The 24,713-nt window shown below is 42.6% G+C and overlaps 1 protein-coding gene and 1 long non-coding RNA gene across 2 annotated transcripts in view; one reads left to right on the plus strand and one right to left on the minus strand.

Annotated features, from left to right (window-relative positions):
* Nucleotides 1-8,235: 8,235 nt before the first annotated feature.
* On the minus strand, nt 8,236-23,166 carry SRI (sorcin). Its single transcript, XM_045062678.1, has 8 exons — nt 23,002-23,166; nt 21,923-22,006; nt 20,177-20,246; nt 14,409-14,452; nt 13,450-13,597; nt 13,108-13,221; nt 11,521-11,579; nt 8,236-9,891 (listed from the first exon to the last, which is right to left on the minus strand). The coding sequence occupies exons 1-8, from the start codon at nt 23,050-23,052 to the stop codon at nt 9,865-9,867; spliced, it is 597 nt and encodes a 198-aa protein (XP_044918613.1). The 5' UTR covers nt 23,053-23,166; the 3' UTR covers nt 8,236-9,864.
* Nucleotides 23,167-23,870: 704 nt separating this feature from the next.
* Nucleotides 23,871-24,713, plus strand: part of LOC101693406 — a 43,678-nt gene continuing 42,835 nt past the window's right edge. Inside the window, exon 1 of the long non-coding RNA XR_198524.3 lies at nt 23,871-24,008. This is a non-coding gene — a long non-coding RNA (uncharacterized LOC101693406). The remainder of the gene's footprint in view (nt 24,009-24,713) is intronic.

Genomic DNA, 24,713 nt, shown 5'->3' on the forward strand with positions numbered 1-24,713 from the left:
GGAGACCATTTTCTTTTTGTCATTGGCTTAGGATCTAAGTGAACCATGAGAAGAACTACTGAAATGTTACACTATAACATGGGAACACTAAAGGTACTGGTATGCTCCTGGATAATCCGCATGACAGATATATGTAGAAATATCACTAAAATTAACTCACATGACTCAAATGTAGCAAGTTTCCCAAGGGACAATAGTGGATTCAGAACTGACATTCTGAAGCACATCCTCATTGTAGACAGCAATGCTATGTGCATGAAGCTTCTGTTTATTGCAATTTCCACATTTAAGGAAGCAACATCCCATAATAGAAACTAGCATGCAGGGTTAAGGCATCTAGGATTTGTCTGCAGGACTTTAAAAGCTTTGAGAGGCCAATATCCCATATGCTAACTCTAAACATGTACCTTTATTTTTTGTTTTGTTTTTTTTTTACCTTTCATATTTATATCCGCATACAAGGACAATTGTACATATGTAAACATTTTTAAAATAAAAAAAAGCAGCTGTTACACACAAGTGTATTTTGCCAAATGCCTAAAAATAGTCACAGTCACATCATCATCATCCATCAGATGGTCTCTAAAGATGATAAGCAGATGATGTTGTAAATACAGTGGTCAGTGCTGTCAGTGTGTCTCTACATCATTGGTGTTCGTCCAAACCATGTGATAGCCCTTGAAACCATGCACAGTCTGGAGGCAGTCTTACTGAGTAGTTAATTGAACCAGAGAACAAAATGCCCAGCAAAACTTGGGGCCCGCACAGCTGGCCGGGGCAGGAGTTGAGGAGTACAGCTGCTCTCCTGCTTGCCTCCGGGCAATCGGAGGCCGATGACTGACTCTGGCCCCCCCGGGAATCCTGCGAGCTGCCTGTTTCCCTTCTGGGGTGACAGTGCCTGCTTCAGCAGCTGTTAGCTTTCAGTACCAGAGTACTGCTGGCTTCACCCTGGGGGCCTGTGAGGCCCTCGGCAGCACACCCCGCTGAGAGGAAGCAGGTGCACCAAAGACGCACAAGACCATGGGCCGCTGATACATTGGTTGCTTCCAACTTGCCAATATGCCAACCCTCTGTGGCCTAAATTTTTGTTCTCTGACCAAAGTTTTTAGCCACCCTTACCTGTAAAGTGAGTAACTTATTTTAATATAAGCAACGTTTACACTGTTTATTAAGGAGATTTATCATCAGTGGGATGTGAGTCCAACAGGCTATTCCACCCTGATGTGGAAGCAAGATGGTGAGGGTTGGTTCTCCCAGCCGGGCTGGGAAGCCTCACTGGGCCACGAAGGGTTTGAAGAAACCCGAAGCCACAAGTGTGAAGGCAACTCTGAAGTCACCCAAACAGCTGACAGGGGAAAGAATCTGAGGTTTCGAACTCTTATTTTTTTAATTCATAGAAAAGTGAGAAATCTATGTTGAAGTCCCTTCTTTAAAACCAGAATTTGATGAGCTGTTATGATGCAGCTCTGTCCTTCTAGAAGAAAACTTCCCTGGGGAGGCTACTCTAGTGAGCTCAGAAATCGATGGGATCGGTCAGATGCTTTCATGTGAAGAGTACTTCTGCATTTTCTAATTTTCCCTCCTTTTTCTTGAGAGGAATGGAATCTGCAGACAAGATTTCAGAAATATCCTCTAAATTCAATCTCTCTCAGTTGTATCCATGGTCAAATTCCATGTGTAGTCATCTTAGATGCCCAAGCTGAAGGGCCATGTTAGAGGCAGTGTTTTATAACCTGTGTATTTTATGTCTTCTGTAATGGACCTCTCTTCTGAATGTCTTTGAAAAGGTTTGACAAGAAATTTAATCATTCAAAAATATAAAATGTAAACAGCATTTTTCATGACAGGAAGGGATGTTATCGTCGATTCTACAATAAAATGATCGATCAGATTAAGATTTGGGTGAGTGTTGGGTGACCATGCCGCATAGCTCAACTGAAGGATAGGAGAGCAGACAGATTTGAAGATGTAGCAAATAAAGTGGCTTTTGACCAAGATCACTTTAATGTGCACTGAATGTTTTCTGGTATTGAGTGTATAAAATGCTAATGTTATAAGGTTTATTTTGACTATAAAAGAGTTTATAGATTTGAATGTAAGATACCTTGTGTAAATATGCTTCTTAGTTATGATTTCGCAAACCCTCATTTGAAAGAATTCACAAATGGTAAGCCCCTCACCACTCCCCCTTCCTTACTTTCTCAATTATTTTTACATGAAAATTATTGCAAGTGAAAACCATTGTTACATGCCTTTTGGGAGACATGGATGTTTATAGTACTCCTCCTTGACAATAAGCTTCAGATGGAACTGAATGAAAAGCATTTGCTTCATTTGCAGAGAGATTATGATTTTGTAGTCGCTTTGGATATCTAAGAATGTTTGAACATTCTCATAGCCATTTGCAGAATTCTTTGACAAGTTCATAATGTCAATGGGTAGTTTTGAGAAATACTTCAATGTGTAGTCATGGTTGGTATTTAGATATATTAAATCTAAATATTTGTGACTTTTCATCCACGGAGGCAGGGAAAATGGACCTGTGGCATTCAACAGAAGCACAGCATTATTATTTTTTTAATAGCGATTTTGGAGAGGAAACTTGAGGTCACCTTAGCAGTTTGTATCGTGCAACCAATCTTTATAGCCCCCAGACAACTCTAGGACCATTCTACTACGCAGAGGAGAGCAGTTATTTGGCCTTTCTGTTCCATTGTATGCCTTTTTCTTCTCTTTCTAAAGTTGTGTGTGTAGATAAAACTTCAGATTAACAGCCCGCTGCCTGAGATGTTCCGTCTGTCCTCGGACAATGCGTAGAGCAAACTCGTGTTTAAAGCAACATTGCAATCTCTTTATTAAGAATGCCAACAAGGGGGTGGGGGCAGGAGGGAGCCTCTGAAGGAACGGAGGGGTCAGACTGACTGGTCTGTGTCCAGCCAGCTCTTTATTTAGTCCGGAAGTGGCACCCTCCTCTGGAGTTTCCTGGCTGGAAGGTGATCCACCTGCCAGTTTGTGGAAGGGAATAAACTCAGAGTGCGGCATAGGGTTTTCAATTTAGTGTCATTGCTCTATATTTTAAAGAAACCCAGTGCAATTCCTTAAAAAAAAATTTTGGTTTATAAAGTAAATGTAGGGTTAAGATGCCAACTATACTTTTTAGTTTGAGATACATGCTTTATGAAGTGATGCTACAGTTTCTCATTTCCCCCTTGCTTTAAAAAGGCTTTTAAAATTGTCTTTTAAAGGTCAGTCTGCTGTAGATTTCTGAGCATAAGACTGATAGGGTTTCTAAAAGAAGTTGCTGATAAAATTAGATCTTTTGTGTACTTCCAGAAGAGGACTATTTATATTTGAATTTCATAACAGCCTTCCATTTCTTTTTTTTTTCTTCTTCTTCTGTTGATTCCCTTGCAGATTTGCATAATTTAATCCTGTCCATTGTCCCAGATCTCTTGTGGCTACTTTACCTTTTGCTTTTTTAGATTTTGTTCTTTACTTTTTGCAATTACCTGTGAGCCAGAGGAAATGTGGTGTTTTTACTCACTGTGTGTGTTTCAAAATCAAGGTGGTTTATTTATTTCATCCATTCTTCATTTCCTGTTGTCATGTAGTTCTATTTTAACTTATATATTTAGTGTTTTAAATATTTCCTTGTGTTATTCAACATGATAATAAATCCTTACCCAAAGAGAAGACCATTTTACTTTATTCTACTTAAACGTAAAGGAAGGGTAGCTCATTGGGAGGATGCCGAGTTGCTGGCCGAGTAAGGGGGAAGAGGAACAGATGTGTCACCATGTGAAGGGAGTGAAGGAACAAAGGGAGGCCAGAGGCTTGCGGCCACAGCCTGACTCGGACAGTATGCCAGCGGCTGCCAAGGGCGCCCCGATGGGCAGCGTATTAGAAATGCCACCCTACCAGTCGGTAAGTTCCCATTAGTTTTCCAGGAAATGCTCTGACTTCCATTGGTGGCGTAACATCTGTTTCAGTAGAAAGTCTACTTTTTCAAGAGAAAAAAGATCTCATTCACTTCTTAGGTTTTCTTCTAAAACTGTCACTCACGTTTTTGTTGTTCAATGGAGTCAAGGTGAATTTCTCATTCTGCTAACTTAAATATATATAGGAAGCAAACATCTCTATGGAATAGGGCTTAATTTGAGGCTTGGTTTTTTATTTTATTTTATTTTGCTTTTCCCCTCAGTCTTCCAAGTGGATAAAACTACTCTGATTTTGGATGCACCAACTTTTCCTCCTGGCGTGGGAGTGCTAAGGACTTTCATAAGCAGCTTTCCTTATGCACTGGGCTGTGAGGAGCCCAAACCACACTTGTGAACCATTTAAGAGGCAGCAGCCCATCATCTGAGGGTGTGTGTGCGTGTGCGTGCAGCCACACCTGCCGGAACCATGCACACTCATGCCCTATGTTTGTGTGGGCAGGTGCTTTTAATCCTGAAAGTAGCTTTCCCACCACACCTGCAGATGTAGAGCAAAGATGCAGCTGGATTTCAGAAATCAGGGCATATTTGTGTTCACACTTTTTTTTCATAGCTTTGCCAGAGCCCCCCAAATGGAGCACCATCTGGTTCAGTCTATAAGTAGAAAAACAAAACATTCAAAAAAAAAAAAAAACCCTGCCTAGTATTTTTGTTCTTTATATCAGGGCCTGACGAACAGGAAGCATCCTCCCTACGGAGTTTGAGAGATGCTTCCAGACCCTTCCTACTTACCAAGTTGCTCCCCACCAGTAGCTTGTCAGCCCTTTTCTCCTGACTTGGAACTGTCACTGTCATGGGGGTAAGTCTCCCCCACCCCGCTTTTTTTCCTCAGCTTAATTGGCACTGGGGAGAAACACAGGGGTGCAGAATGCAACGTGGGGGGAGGAAGAACCTTTAGTCTCCTCTCTTTGGCGACTGGGCATGGATTATGCAACTTTAGAAGTCACTGAGAGATTGATCCTCAGATACGTTTGAGGTTGGAGAGAGGGGATAGAAAGCAAGCCTTGGGAGGTTATGGGGCTTTTAGTCCTGTCATAGGAGCAGAATGGAGAACTCAAAAGCCAGGCGTGGTCACTGGGGATGTGGTGGGGACAGAGTGCTTCTGGAGTACCTACAATAGACTCGTGAGCTTTGCAGTTTTACTGAGCGGTTGGCTATATAAATACTTCATGGGCCTGTCCAAGATGGGCCAGTCATTCTTGCCTGGTGTGCCCCTGCTGCATTATTCATAAAACCTGGATTATACTGAGAGGTGCTTCAAGGCTTGCAGGTTTTGCTCCGGGGTATCATTATTTCATGTTTTTGGGTATCTTTGAAATCAAAACCAGGGAAAATGTAGGGGGTGTTTGTTTTTTACAAAAAGGCATACAATGAGATGAGCGATCTTAAGATAATGCACTTAAAAATCATCAATAAAGTTTTCAAAGAGTTTATGAAGGGCATTTTCCTCTCGTTAAAAAGTTTCAGAGATGGATTTTTGTGTTCTAATGTTCAAGTTCTAAAATAACGTAGCCCCCAAATCTTTAAACACAGTGGTGCTAAGTTATGCCAGATAACAATTCTGGAAAGTGCTGGTATGAATTAATTTAGTAATAACACAAGAGTTCTTGCTACATTGTATATCACTGCCTGGTTTAGAAACCCCACTTTTTTTTTTTTTCTAATCCAGCACAATATCCAACTGTGATTCTACAACTGGTCTTTTTAATGGGAAAAACGACCCAGCACCTCTGTTTTGTATAGAAAAAAATTTTTTTAAACACTAACTTCAAAAGTGCTTAACAAAAGGTTTATTTCGGATAATTAAGCATGTATGTCCTTTTTTAACCTGCTGGAAGAGACATGCCCCTCCAATCTAGCATCCCCAAAAGACAACTTCTTTTAGAAACTGGGCATTTTACCTAACCATAGCAGTTTATAGGTTAGCCAAGGTCTGCGCTAGTGTTTCCCACAACCGTCATCTCTAAGGGGTGAGGTCCATCAACAGACCATGGAAGCCACTTCGTGGGGAAGTGTTAATAGCGGCATTTCACTTTTGGTAACCAGGTGATCCCGTGTAAATACTTAAGATTGGCTTCATTTTAATGTGTTCTCTCTGCTCCTCTGCACTTCAGGTTCTTAAGCTATTTTAAAAATAACTGGGTTTTGGCAATCACCAACTGAAATGTATATGGCAACTGCTTTCCTGAGCAAGTGTGATGTGTTTTATGGCTGTTCAAGTTATCAAGTTGTTCTTATATTGTAGGTAAACAAAAATCTTACTGTTTTTAAAGGTCACTGTTAACTTGTTCAAATTTCTGGCACAATTTTATTAGTAACTCACTTCTGAAACTAAAAAGATACCACAGTTTTCTATGTTACTCTCATTGTAACATCAATAAAGTGACTTTCAATAAAAGATTTTATGTTATTTTGATGCCTGACTCCCTTTTATCCTGTTTTTCTCCCCATCGCTGTTTTCTCTTTAGTAAGCCTTGTGGTGGTCCTGTTGGGGGTTGGTTCTTCTTTTTCTCTTTCCTCCTGTCCCGGAAGAGCCCATCGACACGACGAGAAACAGAGATCCTTTAGTAAAGGCTGGCCGCTCAGTTTGTTGGGTAGTCTCCTCAGCTGGCCGGCAGGCAGTCTCCCATAATCCACCTGCCTTGCCTCAGTTACCTCCTACCATGCCCAGACTGACCTGCTGTATCCAGACGGACAGCCCCGGTGGTGGGGCTCCCGTCTTCGACTCGGAAGCATCGGGCATTGGATGGACTCCGCCTAGCTTCCCAGTCCACCGCCTAAAGAGCTGGCCCACCTGGCTGTCTGCCTCTCACATAGCCATTTCACCCTCTGCTTGCTCTTTACCTTGGCACGCACTTCTCTTGTCTTCAGCACCCAGTCTGCTGAGGAAAAAAGTAGTTCTAGGTCATCAAAGTACAGTTTTAATGTGAGAAAAACAGAAGCCCTTGACTAAGGGTTTGTATGTTTATTGTGAGAATTTAAAAATTTATGATTTCATATAGCTGCAGGTCTTAGAAGATTTAGGCGCAGAATAATTCAGGTGAACATGGACACAGAAAAGCACAGTCTTGTTGGGATAGCAGAAGTTTTAGCTCATGTTGCCTCTCACACCTGGAACTCCTGCTGAAACGGAAGTCTCCCCTCCACCTCGGTTCAACGGGAGAGCAGGCTGGGATGAATTCTCTATCACTGCTGTGGTGCAAATCTATGCCAGCTTCCTCAAGGAAGCGCCTGGCTTCCTGTAGTCACGTCCATACAGAGTGCTTGGAAAGGATTACATACAGGTACTTTATCTCTTGCAACACATGTCTCCAAAATTAATTAAAATTAAAATTAAAGCTTTGAGTTGACATTTTTTGAGGAACTTAAACCTCCAAATAATTGAAGTAGTCCAGCTTGGGCTCACAGCCTGGCCCAGCTTCAGCTAAATGCTTTAAGAATAGATCAAGAAACTGTTTGAAGAATTGGGTGAACCTGCAACTAAAAGTATATAATGAATGAAACACAGAACCCGCATAAAATAGAAATAAGGCAACCTGAGATTCGCTTGTAATGAAGACTTTGGCTGTAATTAAAGAAAGGGGATGGATACGTCAAATTTGTCAAGGGGAAGGAAAGTTTCCAAGTGCAGGACATACTGAAGACAAGGCTCCATGCTTTCAGAAAGAAACCGTGAAAGCAGACGGAGAAAAGACTTGCTGTGAGGTTAAAATGGAATTAATTGAATATTTCCAGGGACACAGGTTTTTTTTTTGATACTTCAGCATTTATCCAAAAAGCAAATTCAGAACCAAGATGGATGCAGCAACATACCTTGGGACTTAACCAAAGTGGCAGGATAGTTCAAATAGGGTCCGTAACCTTGGGGCTGGCCTTCTTCCTTACCACATTAGAGTCACCCAGGGGATTACTACTTCCTTAAACTGCCACTTCCTCATGGGAGGAGCTGGAAGCCAACAGCAGGGGCTGGGACTCCAAGGGTAACCCTCCCTCCTCATCCTGAGCCCTTTCTGGCCCTTTGTTGGGACAGCTCAGGCTCAAGCCACGTTTTATGGCCTCATGAACTGTATCTGGAATGAAACTAGAATCACCACTCATCTAAAGCAGGCTGCCTCATGGTCTGATAATGCAGGCCAGGTGTGAATACTTGACATAGATACGTAGCTAAGGTTGAATAAATATTTATAAAATTAATATATTTTAGCAATATTTGAAAAAAAAATAACCAAGTAAAATGAGGTTGAAGATGTTTAGAAATGCTTTATTTTTTCATTGGTTGACAACTAACTGATCATCTGAATGGTAACACTCACACTGTGCCCTGAAGTAAGACACATATTCTGCTCACAGGGAGAAAAGAGGCGAATTTCATTGATTTCATCTCTATGCTATTGCAAAAAAGAGCAAACCAGGCCAGTTTTAAATTTAACAAACAGAAACATTACTGGTGCTTATTATACCAACACATTTTTTTCATATTCAGAACTACCCCATGAAGGAGCATGAATCTCCTTCTCCAAGATGAGGAAGATGAGGCTCCAAGAGTATCTGAGATTAAATCACACATTCAGGAAGAGGCGCAGCCAGAACGAGAATCCAGATATTTCTTAAAAGCACATGGCTTAAATATTCGAAGAAAAAAAAAGTCTTCCATTACAAGTGTAATACTTGTTTATCAGTGTATTTGGAAGAGTAGTAGGAAGGAAGAAAATCAATTCTTGACTCTGACTCCCAGTGGTGGCAGCACCAACATCGTGGTCCTCTCAGTCTGGTCCTTTTGCTGTGTATATTTTTTTTTTTTAATTTCTTGGTGTATTTTTTTCCATGACTTTATTTTTTTATTTTTTTTTATTTTTTATTTTAAATTTTTTATTTTTTATAAACGTATATTTTTATCCCCAGGGGTACAGGTCTGTGAATCACCAGGTTTACACACTTCACAGCTGTGTATATTTTTTAATGTGAGTGTGAACACATGGCATATCAAAATGGACTGATCAGTATTTTAAACATTATCATCTGATTTTAAAAGGAAAGTGCACGCGGTACAGAAAATGTGGAAAGGACTGAAATCCATAAAGGAAATTCCAGTCACCTGGAATCTCAGAAGCCAAAATGACCACAGTTAATATTTTCCTATATTTCCTTAGGTTTCTTATTTTTTTAATCGTTTTCTTTTTTACATAGTGAAGCTCATAATTTACAAGATTTTTAAGTAGAGCTAACAAAGGTCTACATACATAATGACAAAGAACTTGGTGACAGATTGTATTTGCCACTCAACTGATTCAGTGAGTTTTCAGGAAAAAATAATCTCTTAGGCTCCCTGTCTAATCACGTGGCCATCAAAAATGTGTAAGCCTGAAAGAGCCGGTGCTAAGTTTCTGCTAAAGCAAACCCGGACGTGGATTACCATGGGTTGTGCATCCATGTGAGTATTAATCACTTACATGATAAGAATACTCCATACATAAAGCTTTTAATACCATGTAAAAGCTCTTCCGGGAAGAGACAAGAGCTGTAGTCTGATGAAAAGGTTTTTAACCAGTGAAAAATACATACCATGGGACTTAAACATTCTGCACACTGAATTTTACATAAAAGAGGCTTAGTCAGAGGATAAGGCATCACTGACAATGGCTCAAGGATGTTCCAAATGGTGTAAGAGACTTGATCTTATCATTGTAAAATTCCAAAGAACTTATTATCAACACTAAAAACTTCCATTGTACATCAAGTAATAAACCTTCCTGACAGCTATTAAGGAAAAGCAGCACCGCAAGGTTACACACGTTACTGCAGGCAGAGAGTAAGAGCAAAAGCAAACTCCAGTCGGAATGTTGGTCACGATCATACAGCTCCTCTTGATTTAAACACTCATGACACACTGAATGAACTGAAAGAGAGAAAGGTCCACGTTACCCTGCAACATCGCAACAAACTGTAGCTTCTTTTTAGGCTGTTGACGTTTTGTTTCTCTAATTTGAATTACGGATCAAGAGAGATCCCTTTCTAAAATAAGAGTACATGATGGGCAGAAAGGTTGGTTTTGTACGGGAAGCCATCCAATGTAAAGCCCAGTGAACTTCTCTTCTTACAGAAAGCAGATCTTACCTGAATGGATAAAGAATTATTGAAATTCCGAATATGTCAAGACTCTAGAAATGGCCATGGTAAAAGGAACCTACTCAGAACGAACAGCAGAGTTGATACTGCTCAATCACACGGGGTCTCCAAAGGACACAGTATTACCCCACCACTCACAGAGCACCTTTAACAGTTTATTCCCCTAAAATCTGCTTTATTAAAATAAATTCTGGCACGCAACTCTATGTATGCACAGAAACGGAAAACATGACCTTTCCTTGGCGATTCAGAAACCCAGGTTTAGTAGCATCAGTATTTTGCTGTGAAATGTTTGCTTCACTCTAAGGCCCGATAGGCTCAGCTTTTCTATCAATTTTCTTTGTCATTCTTCTGACACCAGGGAGGCACTGTGTGCTGCTACTGCCTGCAGCACTCCCACAAAGCCAAGCTGATTGTCCCTTTCAGGTAGAAGGGAACTGAGGATCAAGACATTTAAAATCTCTTATGGGGCCCATGGGAGGCCATAGCCCAAGCACTTCCCACTCCACCGGCCGCCTCTCCGTCTTTGGAAACAGGGACAGATTAGCACCAGAGACAGACGCTAATGCACGCTAATGAAAACATACCTTTAAGCATTAGAAATAAACATATTTACACACAAGTCTTTTTAAATGATCAGAAAGAACCGTGGCAGCTGCCGAACGGAAAGTATGTTCATCCTTGTAGTTTGTAACAGAGAAACCTTTTAAAGCATTCAGTTATCACAGTGATTTCCATTCTGAAGGTGTTTTTCTTATCAATCCATGGCTGAGCGGAAAACAGAAAAACTAAACATCTCCCTAGCTTTGTTATCCAACTGCGGCCATCCAAGATGGCACCTGTCTACATTCACACTGGTTATGTTGCCTTGTCCAATCTCATTTAGTGTGGCTGCTCAGTAAATACATGTTTTAAACTATGACTGAAGTCTCTGTCTTATGTCCTCACTGAAGAACACAGATGTGTCAAGTACAGCTTTGAGCTGTTCAACTGAATTCCCAGGGACAGAGATACTTGTTCAATGAAGGCAAAAACAGACACAACATCTGCATGGTGTTTTCCAAGGACATTTCTGACTGAGATCTCCCAATAGCTCAGGGAAGAGGGCGTTACTACTTCCTCTCCTCAAACAGTCTTGGAGCAACGAGGAAACCTGCCTCTGTGATCCAGCCAGTGAGACCAGGTGGGCTTTGAACCAAGTCTTTCAATGCAAATCAAACAGTGGTCTATAAGTAAGACTAGTAATAAATGAAATTAATAAATTGTGAATGGTAACTCCTGATCATTTAAACCTTCATCACAGCATCCTTAAGATGCTTTTAATGGCTAACTTCAAAAGGGATGCCCAACTAGCATACATCTTATTCATCCACTAAGTTTTGAATTTACAGAGACTTACATCATCATATGGGAAATTCACAACACCTTGCTGAGCAGTATCCCGTCTTCGAAAGCTGTCTGTAAAACACCATAGTAAAATTTATGGTTATTTTTTAACACCTGAAGTCACAACAGGTAATTATTTTGCCACTGGGTTCAAACTGCAGTAACATCTGAGTTATAAAACTTGTAAAACCAGCCAACATAAACAAAAGCCCATAGCACAGAAGCCAACTATATGAATGTGAATGGATTTAATATACAACAAAGTAATGCAACAATACAGAAGTTATCCAATCATCTTTCTCATGTGGAGCTGGAAAAAAGCACCTTATCCCAAAGTCAGTAAAAGCCATGTGACTTCTGAGACCATTATTTAGTTGTAATGAAGACAACAGAATTTCAAACTTTTAAATAATATAGTGTTTAAGTAGGAAATGGATGGATGGAGTCCCTAATATGGCAAATGGGCTGTGATCAAATATTCCATCTGTCTGAGCTCTGTGCTACTGAAAAGGATGGACTTAAATAAAAATAACAAAAAAACTGCCCTCATGTTCTTGTTAGGATGCAAAAAAATTACAAACCCAGGTATTAATAAGTAAAAGACTGGGCGCCCGGGTGGCTCAGTGGGTTAAGTATCTGACTCTTAATCTCAGCTCAGGTCTTGATCTCAGGGTCATAAGTTTAAGCATTGCACTGGGCTCAACACACAGCATGTAGCCTTCTTTAGAAAAAAAAAAAAAAAAAAAAAGGAGAGAGAGAGAGAATAAGACTAAAGAGAGGAGTGGAACAAGAAAAATATGCAAAAGAAAGAGAAGAGGGAAGAGAAAAGTAGAGATTACAGATATACCCTATTTTAAGAAGTCCATATAGCTGAAACAGATGACCAATTTAAACAATTTCCAACAGGAGGAATTAGGAGAGAGAGCTATAAATGAGTATTTTCTCTCTTCAAATAGTTTACATTCTAGGGGAAATCACAGAATACCGCTCATATTCTGACCAAAAGTACATAAATTAGGTGTTCACACTTTGGAACATTTTTGTGAAATTTAGGTAAGGTTATTTTCAAAGCAACTTACCACGAATCTGAAAGGATTTCTTTCTTTTTTTTTTTTTTAAAGATTTTATTTATTTATTTGACAGAGAACACAAGTAGGCAGAGAGGCAGGCAGAGAGAGAGAGAGAGAAGCAGGCTCTGCACTGAGCAGAGAGCCCAATGCGGGGCTCGATCCTGGGACCCTGGGATCATGACCTGGGCTGAAGGCAGAGGCTTTAACCCACTGAGCCACCCAGGCGCTGAGCCACCCAGAGCAGGGAGCACAGTACCACACGGGGCTTGATCCCAGAATCCTGGGATCATGACCAGAGCAGAGGGCAGATGCTTAACCGACTTTTTTTTTCTGGGGGCAAAAAGAAAAAAAAAAAAACCCAACCATTATTCTGCTAGATACATTTAAATAGCAGTGTTTTAAAAAGCCCCTGAAGTTGGGGGGGAAAAAAAGAGAAGACTGCGGACAACAGAAGTTCAGAAACACTGGAAAATGAACCACAAACGGTGTCTTCCCAGCCCGAGGAGACAACACCACCTCAAGGAACACACCTGTCAAGGCTCGCAGTTTGACGCAGCAGGCGATGTAGTCATCGAAGGTGATCTTGCCATTGGTGCTGTAGCGTTTAGCAATGGAATTCACAGCCTGTGGACTCAACCGGAAGCCTGAGGAAGAAAACAGTTAAAGGATAACAAAAAGACCATTAAAAATAATCACAATTCTTTCAGCCTGGGAGTACTCACTTGAACTGTGAATATGTACTAGGAAATATGTATTAGGTGGTTAGTTAGGAATAGACACTGCTTCTAGACAACAGAAACAGCCTTCATGTAAAGTTTCAGAAATGACAAAGCAATGTTTTGGGCCAGATGGCTGGAGCCGGCCGTACCCACCCATCGTGGTGAGAGCCTTCTGCAGCTCCTGCGGGTCCACCGTGCCGCTCCGGTCGCTGTCAAAACTGATGAAGTGTTGTCTCCAGCCGTTCAGCACAGCCCAGAGTTCTTTAAACTCATTGAAACCCATTGTGCCGGACATATCTCTCTGAACTGTCATCAAGGACTAGAGCCTCTTTAATTTGCAACATTTTCTAACGAATAAATCAAAGATCAAGGATACGTAAATTTAATGTTCTTCCTGCTAAAAAAGGTTAAAAATGTTGTATGTTTGTCTCAGTGTGATGTATGAAAAGATACTCTCGTGATATAATGAAAAGGGCCTGTGGAGAAAACCCTGAGGACGTATTTTCACTGTGGGAAGAGAATCTGTGTGATGTGATCACGGGAAAGGAAGGTGGCCACAGGTGAGCCACACATGAAAAGCGGTCTTGTTTCTGGAACTGGGCTGTACTTTCTGGGGTCCCGGGCTATGCTGCTGGGGTCTGGGGGGGGGGGGTCTTGGTCCTAACGTTCCCTTTTGATACAGTCTTTTCAGACCCAGGGTTTTCACTTCTAGGAAGATGAGATGGGACAGAAGGCGGCGCAGGGTCAGCGCCAGCTAAACCGAGTCTGATAGCTGTGATGTGAAAAATTCCACTGCTTGAAGGTCAGGTGTGAATCATACAGAGCAAACGATGACAGAGCAAAAAAGCTTCCCTGACCATCCCGATTTCTATACTTGGTCTCTTCTGAGGCTACCTTGAATTCCTGAATAACCAACATTCTGTTCACTAAGCTCCTTTCCTTTTTCACACCAAATTACATCTTATAAGCTAATGATTTCAGAAAACTTTTTTGTGGTCATTTGTCATCTTATGTTTACTGGGTATTAATTCTTGGATGAATTCTTTTAGGAAGAAATTTGGGGTGGTGGGTTAGGAAAAAACCCTCCAGACAGCAATCAAGGTAAAGGATACATCCAGCATTGACACCATAAGCCGACAAGTCTCCAGGTTAAAAGCTGTTAAATCAAGAAAAGTACACACATATTAATATGGTTTCAAAAATTCACATTACATTGCATACATTCAAATTAATTAGGGAAGTGACTATTTATATACTCTTACTTTTATAAGCTACTGAATTTATGTGGAACTAAATTACATGGAGCTTTGAAACAGGTTTTTTCCAGATAGAGGAGATTCCTTACAGAACCCAAATTTGATTTTTTTTTTTTTTTAAGGTTTTATTAGGGAGAGAGAGAGAAAACACAAGCAGTGGGGAGGAGCAAAAGGAGAGGGAGAAATAGGCTCCCAGTAGAGCAGGGAGCACAGTACCAGACGGGGCTTGATCCCAGAATCCTGGGATCATGACCAGAGCAGAGGGCAGATGCTTAACCGACTGAGCCACCCAGGTGTCCCCCAAATTTGATTTTAACAACTTTAATAGAAATATTCTAGGGGCACCTGGGTAGCTCAGTGGGTTAAGCCTCTGCCTTCAGCTCAGGTCATGGTCTCAGGGTCCTGGGATCAAGTTTTATATACCTTCTTGCCTGAAACTGAAATATACTGAGATCAATTCACTATGGTGAGGGAAGGCAGGGCTACTCCGTTCCTGCTCCTAACAGACTATAAATAGCTGGTTTTGCTAGTTCTATTTCATTAGTTCATTTATCTTTCTTTCCCCTTACTATCATGCACTGAATGGTAACCTCCTGCCTCGAAGAGCTTCTGACCTGTTTTTACACACAATAAGTTTATATATGAAACCAGATAAATACACTTGCCAGAACTGTGTTCAATAAGAGCACTCTCTTGGGTTAAGATACAATGACCAATTCAGGGACAGCCACTGTTCAGAAGCCTTCTGAGTTTATGTACAACTTGAGCATATTCTGAGAGAATTTCTATAGCTCACTTAGAAAACAAAAATAGAAAATACACTTATTGGCTAATGGGTCTACTGATGATCTACCTAAGCATTAGCAAATTACACAGAAAGAATTCCTTGCATCTTACATTGTGTTCATGGGAACCAATGACTGGAGAAATACACAGGTACAGAGAAGCTGTCAGGCTATAGAAGGCAGAAGTGACAAGGGTCAGTGGGCCAAGCTGGCATAAATTCTGCAAGTGTGAAAAGGCACATAGAACAATTTTACAGCTCTTATTAGCTTCATTTTTATCTCCAACCAAACTGAATTTATTTATTTATTTATTTAAAGATTTTATTTACTTAACAGACAGAGATCACAAGTAGGCAGAGAGGCAGGCAGAGAGAGGAGGAAGCAGGCTCCCTGCGGAGCAGAGAGCCCGATGCGGGGCTCGTTCCCAGGACCCTGGGATCATGACCTGAGCTGAAGGCAGAGGCTTTAACCCACTGAGCCACCCAGGCACCCCCAAACTGAATTTAAAACACATCTGAGCTTATTACTGTAATGTCTCCAAATAGTACAAACTATAGATTTTCCCCTCTCTCTCTTTTTTTATTTGACATAGAGAGACAGTGAGAAGCGCACACAAGCAGGGGGAGGGGGAGTGGGAGAGGGAGAAGTAGGCTTCCCACTAACAGGGAGCCACATGCGGGGCTCAATCCCAGGGCCCCAGGATCATGACCTGAGTCTGAGGCAGACGCTTAATGACTGAGCCACCCAGGCTCCCAGGTTTTCCACTTTTAAAAGATTCCTGTGTTTGGCATATCCTGGAATCTGAAATAAAAGGTGGGAAACTATTTCTCTTTTGGCCTTGCAGAACTCCACCTAATCCATAGATACAGTTCTCTGAAGTGACAGGAGGCAACACTTTTCCACACTTTTGGGAAAGAGTTTGTTGGTTCTTCATTCTGACTTCTAAGTTGTGTGGAGGTATGAAGCCTCTTCAAGCTAGACCAATGGTTCTTAGCCCTGGGTACTTATCAGAATCACCTGGAGGCTTTCAAAGATCCTGATACCGGGGCTGCACCTCAAACAACTTTTTTTCTAGGATTAGTGAGATATAATTGACAAATAATGTTGTGTAAGTTTAAGGTATACAATGTAAAGATTTGATATATGTATATACTGCAAAATGGTAACTACAATGAGGTTAGTTAACACATCCATCACCTCACATAGTTAACTTTTTCATGTGTGTGATGAGAACTTTTAAGATTGACTCTCTTAGCCATTTTAAAGTATACAATACAGTATTATGTACAGTCATAACCACAGAATTAAATCAAAATACCTAAGCATGGAACCCAGGCAATTTTTTTTTTAAAGCTTCTCAATGGTTCCAGTGAGCAGCCAAGGCTGAGACCACCATTCTTCTGAGTGAGAGTTCTGAACCAGCCGTGTTAGTGTCATCTAGGAGCTTTTAGAACAGCATAATCTCAGCCCTTAACCTACACCAACAAAATCAGAATCTGCAGTTTAATATGCTCCTCAGGTGATTTATAGTCACATAAAAACAGCTGGTCAGGGCACCTGGGTGGCTCAGCCATTAAGTGTCTGCCTTCAGCTCAGGTCATGGTCCCAGGGTCTTGGGATCGAGCCCCGCATCGGGCTCCCTGCTCAGCAGGAAGCCTGCTTCTCCCTCTCCCATTGCTTGTGTTCCCTCTTTCGCTGTGTCTCTCTTCATCAAATAAATAAATAAAATCTAACCCCCCCCCCCCAACAACAACAACCAAAAATAGCTGGTCAACCTGGACGACCATCATCTGGAAGCCAGTTAGAGATGCATTTCTCAGGTCTCCCCTCACATCTTCTGAATGAAGAACTGTAGGACAGGGCTCAGCTACCCAGTGATGCTGACACAACTTTAGTTTAAGAACCAGTGCTCTACAGGGCCTGGGGCGCCTGGGTGGCTCAGTGGGTTAAGCTGCTGCCTTCGGCTCAGGTCATGATCTCAGGGTCCTGGGATCGAGTCCCGCATCGGGCTCTCTGCTCAGCAGGGAGCCTGCTTCCCTCTCTCTCTCTGCTTGCCTCTCTGCCTACTTGTGATTTCTCTCTGTCAAATAAATAAATAAAATCTTAAAAAAAAAAAAAAAAAAAAAAAGAACCAGTGCTCTACAGGGCCCAATAACCACTAAGTAGACCCAACTGTTTGACTTTAAATCAAGGATTTTGAGGGGCTGTGAAGCAAACACCTTCCCTGTGTCCCAGGGCTATGAATGGCACCATTGACAGTGACATTAGGAAGCCCAGCTATCTGGTCATCATTTGCGAGAAGGATTTAAAAGGGAAGGAATGAGATGCGCAGTAAATAAAAGTGAATGAACAGAAAATTCACCATTCCACATAGTTCTAATGAACTAGAACAGCGATGTCTAGTAAGTTTGGGTAGGGAAAAACTCTTGCTCAATTTTAGCTGAAAATTTTCACCCCAGGAATTGCTTTTATTAATGCTAATTCTATTTCAAATAATTTCAAAAGAATCTTTGTTGTAGGGGCACCTGGGTGGTTCAGTGGGTTAAGCCACTGCCTTCGGCTCAGGTCATGATCTCAGAACCCTGGGATCGAACCCCACATTGGGCTCTCTGCTCAGCGGGGAGCCTGCTTCCTCCCCTCTCTCTGCCTATTTGTGATCTCTCTGTCAAATAAATAAATAAATAAAATCTTTAAAAATAAAAAAAGGATCTTTGCTGTAATTTTACTTTTACTCTCTCCCTTCTGTTCATTCTGTTAGAATGCTTCATACATCTTTTCTTCTGGTAGAAATCCACAATGTAATGGACCCAGCAGGAAAACCCTACCTTTAGTTCTTTCTCTCAACCTTACCACAGAGTAGCAACTACACTGAAGGGAAAAAAAGAAGCTGAATCATTGTCTTACAGTCTTGAGCAACTTCTCTTACCAACCCTATCTCTGGGTATGACTGCTTCCTTTTAGCCTGCAGAAGCCCCCTGTAGGTACTAATATCCCTCTGCCCCTCACCTCACCTGCATCTGTGTTTTTTGGTTTAGAAGCTGGGTTTAAAAAACACCAATGGCTGTGTATCTTTTGCATTATAAACCTCACAAGCAGGATGGTTCAGTGGTTCCTTACAGGCTCCACAACTAGATGACAGTAAGCAAATAAACTCAATCACATGGTTCTGATGACTCAGGAAATGTCTTCCCTAGAACGCCATGATCCAAGACCATCACTAACCATGATTTCCTCATAGGAAATGTTTAAAACAACTATTCTCCAAGGATATACAACCCATTTGTTAGTAAGATTTTAAAGCCTGCCACACCTCTTCTACCAAAAGCATATAGAAGAATAGTTTATGTTGGGACATAGCTCATTCTCATAAACCCTGTAATTAAACCAGGATTCTTTGTTCACTAGCCCAGACTGCTTGAGGTGGTTAACAATGAACAATATAAATGTATTTCCTACAACAAGAAAAAAAAAAATCCCCTTTCTAGAAAGTGCTTCTTTTTTAAAGGACCAGATTAAATGAGAAATGCAAAAAGTTCCTCTTTCATATTAATTTCTCCAACTAGAAAATATTAATAGGATACTGAGGTCACATAAAAGAAAGGATGATTGAAATAGAAATGCAATTATTATAAAACAGAGAGTCCTCCAATAAATATGCCATATTGAACAGTTTAAAAATGCCACTGTAAACCTTCTGGTGTCACTTCTAGTTTGAGCATTTTAATCCACAGTTTACTGACAGCGAAGGCTTCACTTCGATGTTCTGTCTCAATTAACCACTGGCAAAGTTGGCAAGTCACTCTTCTCTACCTTGCGTGTTTGTCATGGTCAAGATCTGATTTGAAACGAAGAAGCATGTGGTAGTGTGGGGGACAATGAGAGAGCCCTGTCTGGATGCAGCCCCTCTGCAACTCAAAGCAAAGAGCTCTTTCAAAAGGCAGGAAGGTGGTGTAAGCACGGGATTACAAGGCAGCAGATCCAGGTTCTGAGGAACTGAGGAGAAGGAGAAGGAAGACTAGTATGAAGAGTTTAGAAATTAGGAAGGGCACTTCTGACTCAGCCTACACAGGTTCTCTGAAGTGAAAAGAGAGATGAAGACAGACCCAGGGGGGCGGGGTGTCACAAGGAGCATTCACCTGGCCAGCAGCCGACTCAGAGAGCAGAAGTGCAAACTGGCTCCCTGAGGACCAGGGGTAGGAGGGGGGACAAGACCAGCCACTCAGAACTAGACCTGGGGCAGGTCACTCAGGGACCAGCTGCATAGGACCAGCCACCCCAAACCCTAAGTGCCATGAGGCTCAGGACAGAGAAAACTTTGGGGAAACAGCCATAAATGTGAGCTCCTGTCATTGATGACACTGGACCTGGAGGATTTCATTTCAGCACCTTACCTCATCATCTGCGAAGGAGGCCATGGAGACTGTCTCATGGCTTCCAAGAGTTCCCAATCCAAGAGACCCACTAACTGCCAGGCAGGTAGTATAGAATGACTTATTAACAACTGTGTTCAAATCAACATATATAGTTTTTTAAGATTTTATTTATTTGACAGAGAGAAATGACAAGTAGGCAGAGAGGCAGGCAGAGAGAGAGGAGGAAGTAGGCTCCCTGCTGAGCACAGAGCCCAATGCAGGGCTCGATCCCAAGACCCTGAGATCATGACCTGAGCTGAAGGCAGAAGCTTTAACCCACTGAGCCACCCAGGCACCCCCAAAGCAACATATTTGATAATAAACAGTTGAAATTAGCTTTGGCAATTCTAATTTTTGATAGATCAGAAAAGCCCAGTGTCATTGAAGGCTATCATCATTAAGTAACAGTTAAAATATGTCAACTCACGTTTGTATCCTCCAGCAATGCCTGACTGGGTCAGGCATCTCTGCAATTCATCAGCATCTATTTGCCCATCCTTTTGGGGGGAAAAAATTGGAAGAGGAATTATAATAGTGATTTGTACCTTCTAGTGCTCTACTTTAAGTATATTATTTCAGCAATAATGACCAAGAAAATGAGCATTTTCATGCATGAGATTTTTTTAAAGGAATACCTTCCAAAAAGAGGCATTCCTTTCCTGATTCTACTTTCAAAAATAATTTAATGATGAAAGAAAGACAAAATTGTTAAGTCCTCTCCCACAAATGCACAATTAGGGCCTTAAACAAAAAATACATTTCTTGATGCATAAGTAAAGTCGGCATTCAATTTCAGACTTGGATGAAACAAAGAGAGGCCTTCATGATCCCCTTGGCTTATGATGCGGAGAATGGTTTTCCAGAACCACAATTAAATCTGGAAGACACAGGTTCCCAGGGCTTATTGATTGTCTGACCAAGTTCAGAACCAGACAGATGTTATATTTAGAGATTTAAAAATAAAATACCCAAATCCTTAAGTCCTCCTGTATAGTAAATTCTAAGTGAGGAGCAGGATCAATAATTTTAAAGACAATGGATACGCTGATATAGGCCAGGGCCGCTGCAAGCTAAGCAGGTGGGGTCACTTACAGGGCGGGAGGCAAGGCAATCTAAGAACTCAAGTCTTGAGCTTTGCCCTGTCTTGTGGTTTCAAAGATACAGATCATTAACAGATGAAGCAGATACTTTAAGGGAATTTAGACTCAATTTTCCACTCAATTTCTTGAACTATATTTCTTAGAATCTATTCTGAAAGGCGGTCTTGGGTTTTTAATCCCAGAATACTGGCTATTATCTTCATATGGAGATTGTGTTATTTCTTTCTTTTCATCAACACAAAGCTAAGTGGCATTCCTAAGGGCCAACATCCCTTCTGGGTAGCTCTGGGTTATACCAGCAGTGTATTTACCATACACAGTGGCCTGGGGAGCTAGGGAAGCATTCTCCCTCAATGTACACCACCATCTGTCCTACAACTCAAGGTAGAGAATTTAAAGTTCTCTGGGAGGGAGCCAACCTTCATTCTCTCTCGGTCACCAGACCACCACACCTTACAAGGTCATAAGAAGAGCTGACCTAAAATAGCACCAGCATCAAAGAGAAACTGTTCACAAGATTAACTTCCTGTTACTAAAGGAGTAGTAACTTTCCTATTTTGAAGTTGGTAAGTATGTAACGTTAAGTACCTATTTCCTAGGGGTAACTGATAACAGTCAACTTCAAACTAAAGAAAGTGTCCTTTAGAATCTGACCACGTAATTACTGGTACGTCTCTTTAAGGTGTACAAACAAGGGTTTAGTGTTCACCAGAGCTGGAATTTCTTCTCTGGAAACCACCTCAGACTCCAACAATTCAGAGTTCTAAAAACATCTTTCTACTCTACATATCTTCACGGTACACTTACAGCCCCCGATTCCTATTCAATCAGACTCTAATTCAATCACAAATTTATCTGTCAAGTGAACGAACAGAAATACAGGTAACAGTCCTAATTTGTTCTGAATATTCAGAGATAAGTAACCAAATATACATTTCCTTCTCGCTTTTTTCTTTTACAGAAGCAAAGGGATTCTCTTCCAGAGGAAAAGTTCTTTTTTCCACCCCACTCTAGCAATGCCTTATACAAACGTAGACTCTGACAATGCTTTAATATTAAGGGGAAAAGCTAACCTGTCCAGCTACAGCGGCAAAGTAGCCATAGAGCGGATCCTGAGTCTGTCCGGGAAACGTAGGTCCTCCGGGAGCTCCTCCATACTGTAAAACAACAAACACAAAACCATCATTCCCGCTGAATACAGTTTTTCTCTCTCACCACTGAATGCTTTTGTGGAAAGCCTGGCAACTGCCCGCCGTTCAAACGGATGGATCACCACCTCACCACCCGGCACGCTTTAATTGCAATTATTCTCACCCCAGGAGAATTTAAAAACTGGCAGCTTGGACCAAAATGAGTTGTCCTGGAAGTGACACCTGCAGAAGTGAAGCAACTTTAAAAATCCCTATTAGCCTGCAGGTGACTGATTAAATGTAACCCAGGCAAGCAGCTTAAGGGCAGGGCTCAGAATTGTTCTTTCACTTTCCTAGCATTTATGGTATTTTTCAAAGCGTTCTGAGACAGGTGTAGCCCAGGCCAGGCTTACGTGTCTCGGTTGGACTATCTCGCGGCGAGCACCTGGGCGGGGGACGCGGGGAAGGAACACTCCGTCTCGGAAACAGTTCCCACGACGACGCGCATCCCCGGCGCCGCGCGAGGTGGTCTCCCCCCCACCCCCACCCCCACCCCGAGGGCTTCTCCCCACCTCCACGCCCACCCTCGCCTCCCCGCCGTCTTTCCCCGACTTTTTTTTTTTTCTCTGCTTTTAAAGAGGGGAGGGAGGTGGATGCCCCGACCATCCGACATTAAAATGGCTGTTGCTCTCCGGGGAAACCGGGAGGGAGAGAGGAAGCCAATACCCAATTCGCACAATTTCACGCCGCGCACCCCAGGCACAGGGTGGGCTTCTTGGGTCCAAATCCACCCGCGTCTTGAACCCAAGCAGCCACCCGCAAGGTGAAGGGTCGGGGAGAAGGAGGGAACCCGAGGATGAGGCGGAAGGGCAGGGGCCTGGGGGGAGGCAGCGGACAGGGAAAAGCCGGGGGCGGGAGGCGCCCGGGGTGTCGCCTCGGAGAAGCGGCCCAGTGCGGCCTCTCGGCGTCTACGATGTAACAGGGTCGTGCCCGGGCCGCGAGCCCGCGTGGGTTGCACTTACCCCGCCTGGGTAGTACCCGCCGCCGGCGCCAGGGTGCCCCGGGTACGCCATGGTGCAGACTGCGCCGCCGCCGCCGCCCTCGCCCTCCCGCCGGGGCCGCCCTGGAGCGCACCACGCGGGCGGCGGGGGACGCGCGCCCGAGCCGCCCCCAGCACCGCGCTGCGCTCGCGCCTCGGCCCCCTGCGTGCGCACCGCGCGCCCCTGCGCCTTCGGGGCTCAGGTCGTGCGCAAGCGGCGCTCCGCAAGCGCCTGAGACCCGCGACGCCGTGCTCGCCGGCGCCTGTCCTCCCCGCGGCGCGAATGGCACATTCCAACACCAGTACGGTGCCCCGGGGATTCTTTATTTCTTCCTACTCCGGCTCTATTCTGATACGTTGAAACATTTTAGACAAACTTTGTTAGTCAAGGCTGCCGGGCTCTAAGCCGGGTACGGTTTTGTGAGGAACGGGCTGAATGCAGTGGGGCCGCTCTTAGATGCCTGTGAGGGAAGGAGGCGCTGAAAAATCAAAATATGAAAACGCCCTTGGAAAACAGGAATAAACTTCAGGAACTGCGTGCGGAAGAGCGTTTGGCTTGCGGTTGCACATTTCACTGAACGGCACCCGGGGTGTTTCCTTGCTAGGGGACACGGTCAGGTCCTGGTTGAGCTGGGCGTGACAGGGCTTGGGGAGGACAGAGGGCAGTGACTGGCAGGGCAACCCCGCCCAGGTTCTTAGAAAATGAGTTGTCTGAATTACTTCGATGATTCAGGCAAAACAGTGGCTCGCTCCAAAATTACTCAGCTCCTTTTTTTTTTTTTTTTTTTTTTTTTTTAAGATTTTATTTCTTTATTTGACAGAGAGAGAGGGGGAAGCAGGCCCCGCCGAGCAGAGAGCCAGATGTGGAGCTCAATTCCAGGACCCTGAGATCATGACCTGCGCCAAAGGCAGAGGCTTAACCCACTGAGCCACCCAGGCGCCCCTCAGCTACTTTTTACACCCGAAAAGTTTAGAGCTAAGAGTGTGCTGGTGAGTATTTACTCCGGAAGCTGAGAGGTTACAACTATTCCCTTAGGTAGATCCAGAAAGTGATTCTCGTCATTTTTTCCCCCTGGTTGAACCGCCTGATGAGAGCAATTGAGGAGTGAGATTTTCGTTTGGTTTTATTTCTTGTCATTTTAGTCACAAAGGATTTTTTTTTTGTCCTGAATTTTATCGTTTTAAGAAATTCACTGAGGAGCAGCATTCACGGTATTTGATCTGGCGGTTGCGCAGAAAAATTGAGACTCATCAACATTTAACAAATATTGGAGACCTGCAGAGTATAGTGATGTTCGCCATGGGGAACAGGTTTCCTCCAGTCTGAGTTCCTGGGCTGTGTTCCCGCTAAGGTCTTGTTTTTCTCTTAGGCACTAACTGCTTTCCAAGTCCTAATTTTGGGTAATGGGACTCCAAAAACCAAAGTCCTGAATTGTGAGAATAATTTTAGTAGTCCCTGTTGTTACATATCAAATATACTATAGATTACCCGTTTTATGTTTGATTTAGGAAGTAGATTACTGTTTTCAAATACCAAAGCAATTTTATGAGTCTTTTGACCTCTGAGGGTTGTTTCTGTTTATTTTTTCTTTTTCATGGTAAGAACAATAGACAGGAGATCAGCCCTCTGAACAAATTTTAAGAGTATAATGCTGTATTTTTGACTATATGTACAGTGTGGTACAGCAGGTCTCT

The sequence above is a fragment of the Mustela putorius genome, unplaced genomic scaffold (genome assembly GCF_011764305.1).
Source record: "Mustela putorius furo isolate JIRA1106 unplaced genomic scaffold, ASM1176430v1.1 tig00003845_pilon_pilon_pilon, whole genome shotgun sequence".
Classification (NCBI taxonomy): domain Eukaryota; kingdom Metazoa; phylum Chordata; class Mammalia; order Carnivora; family Mustelidae; genus Mustela; species Mustela putorius.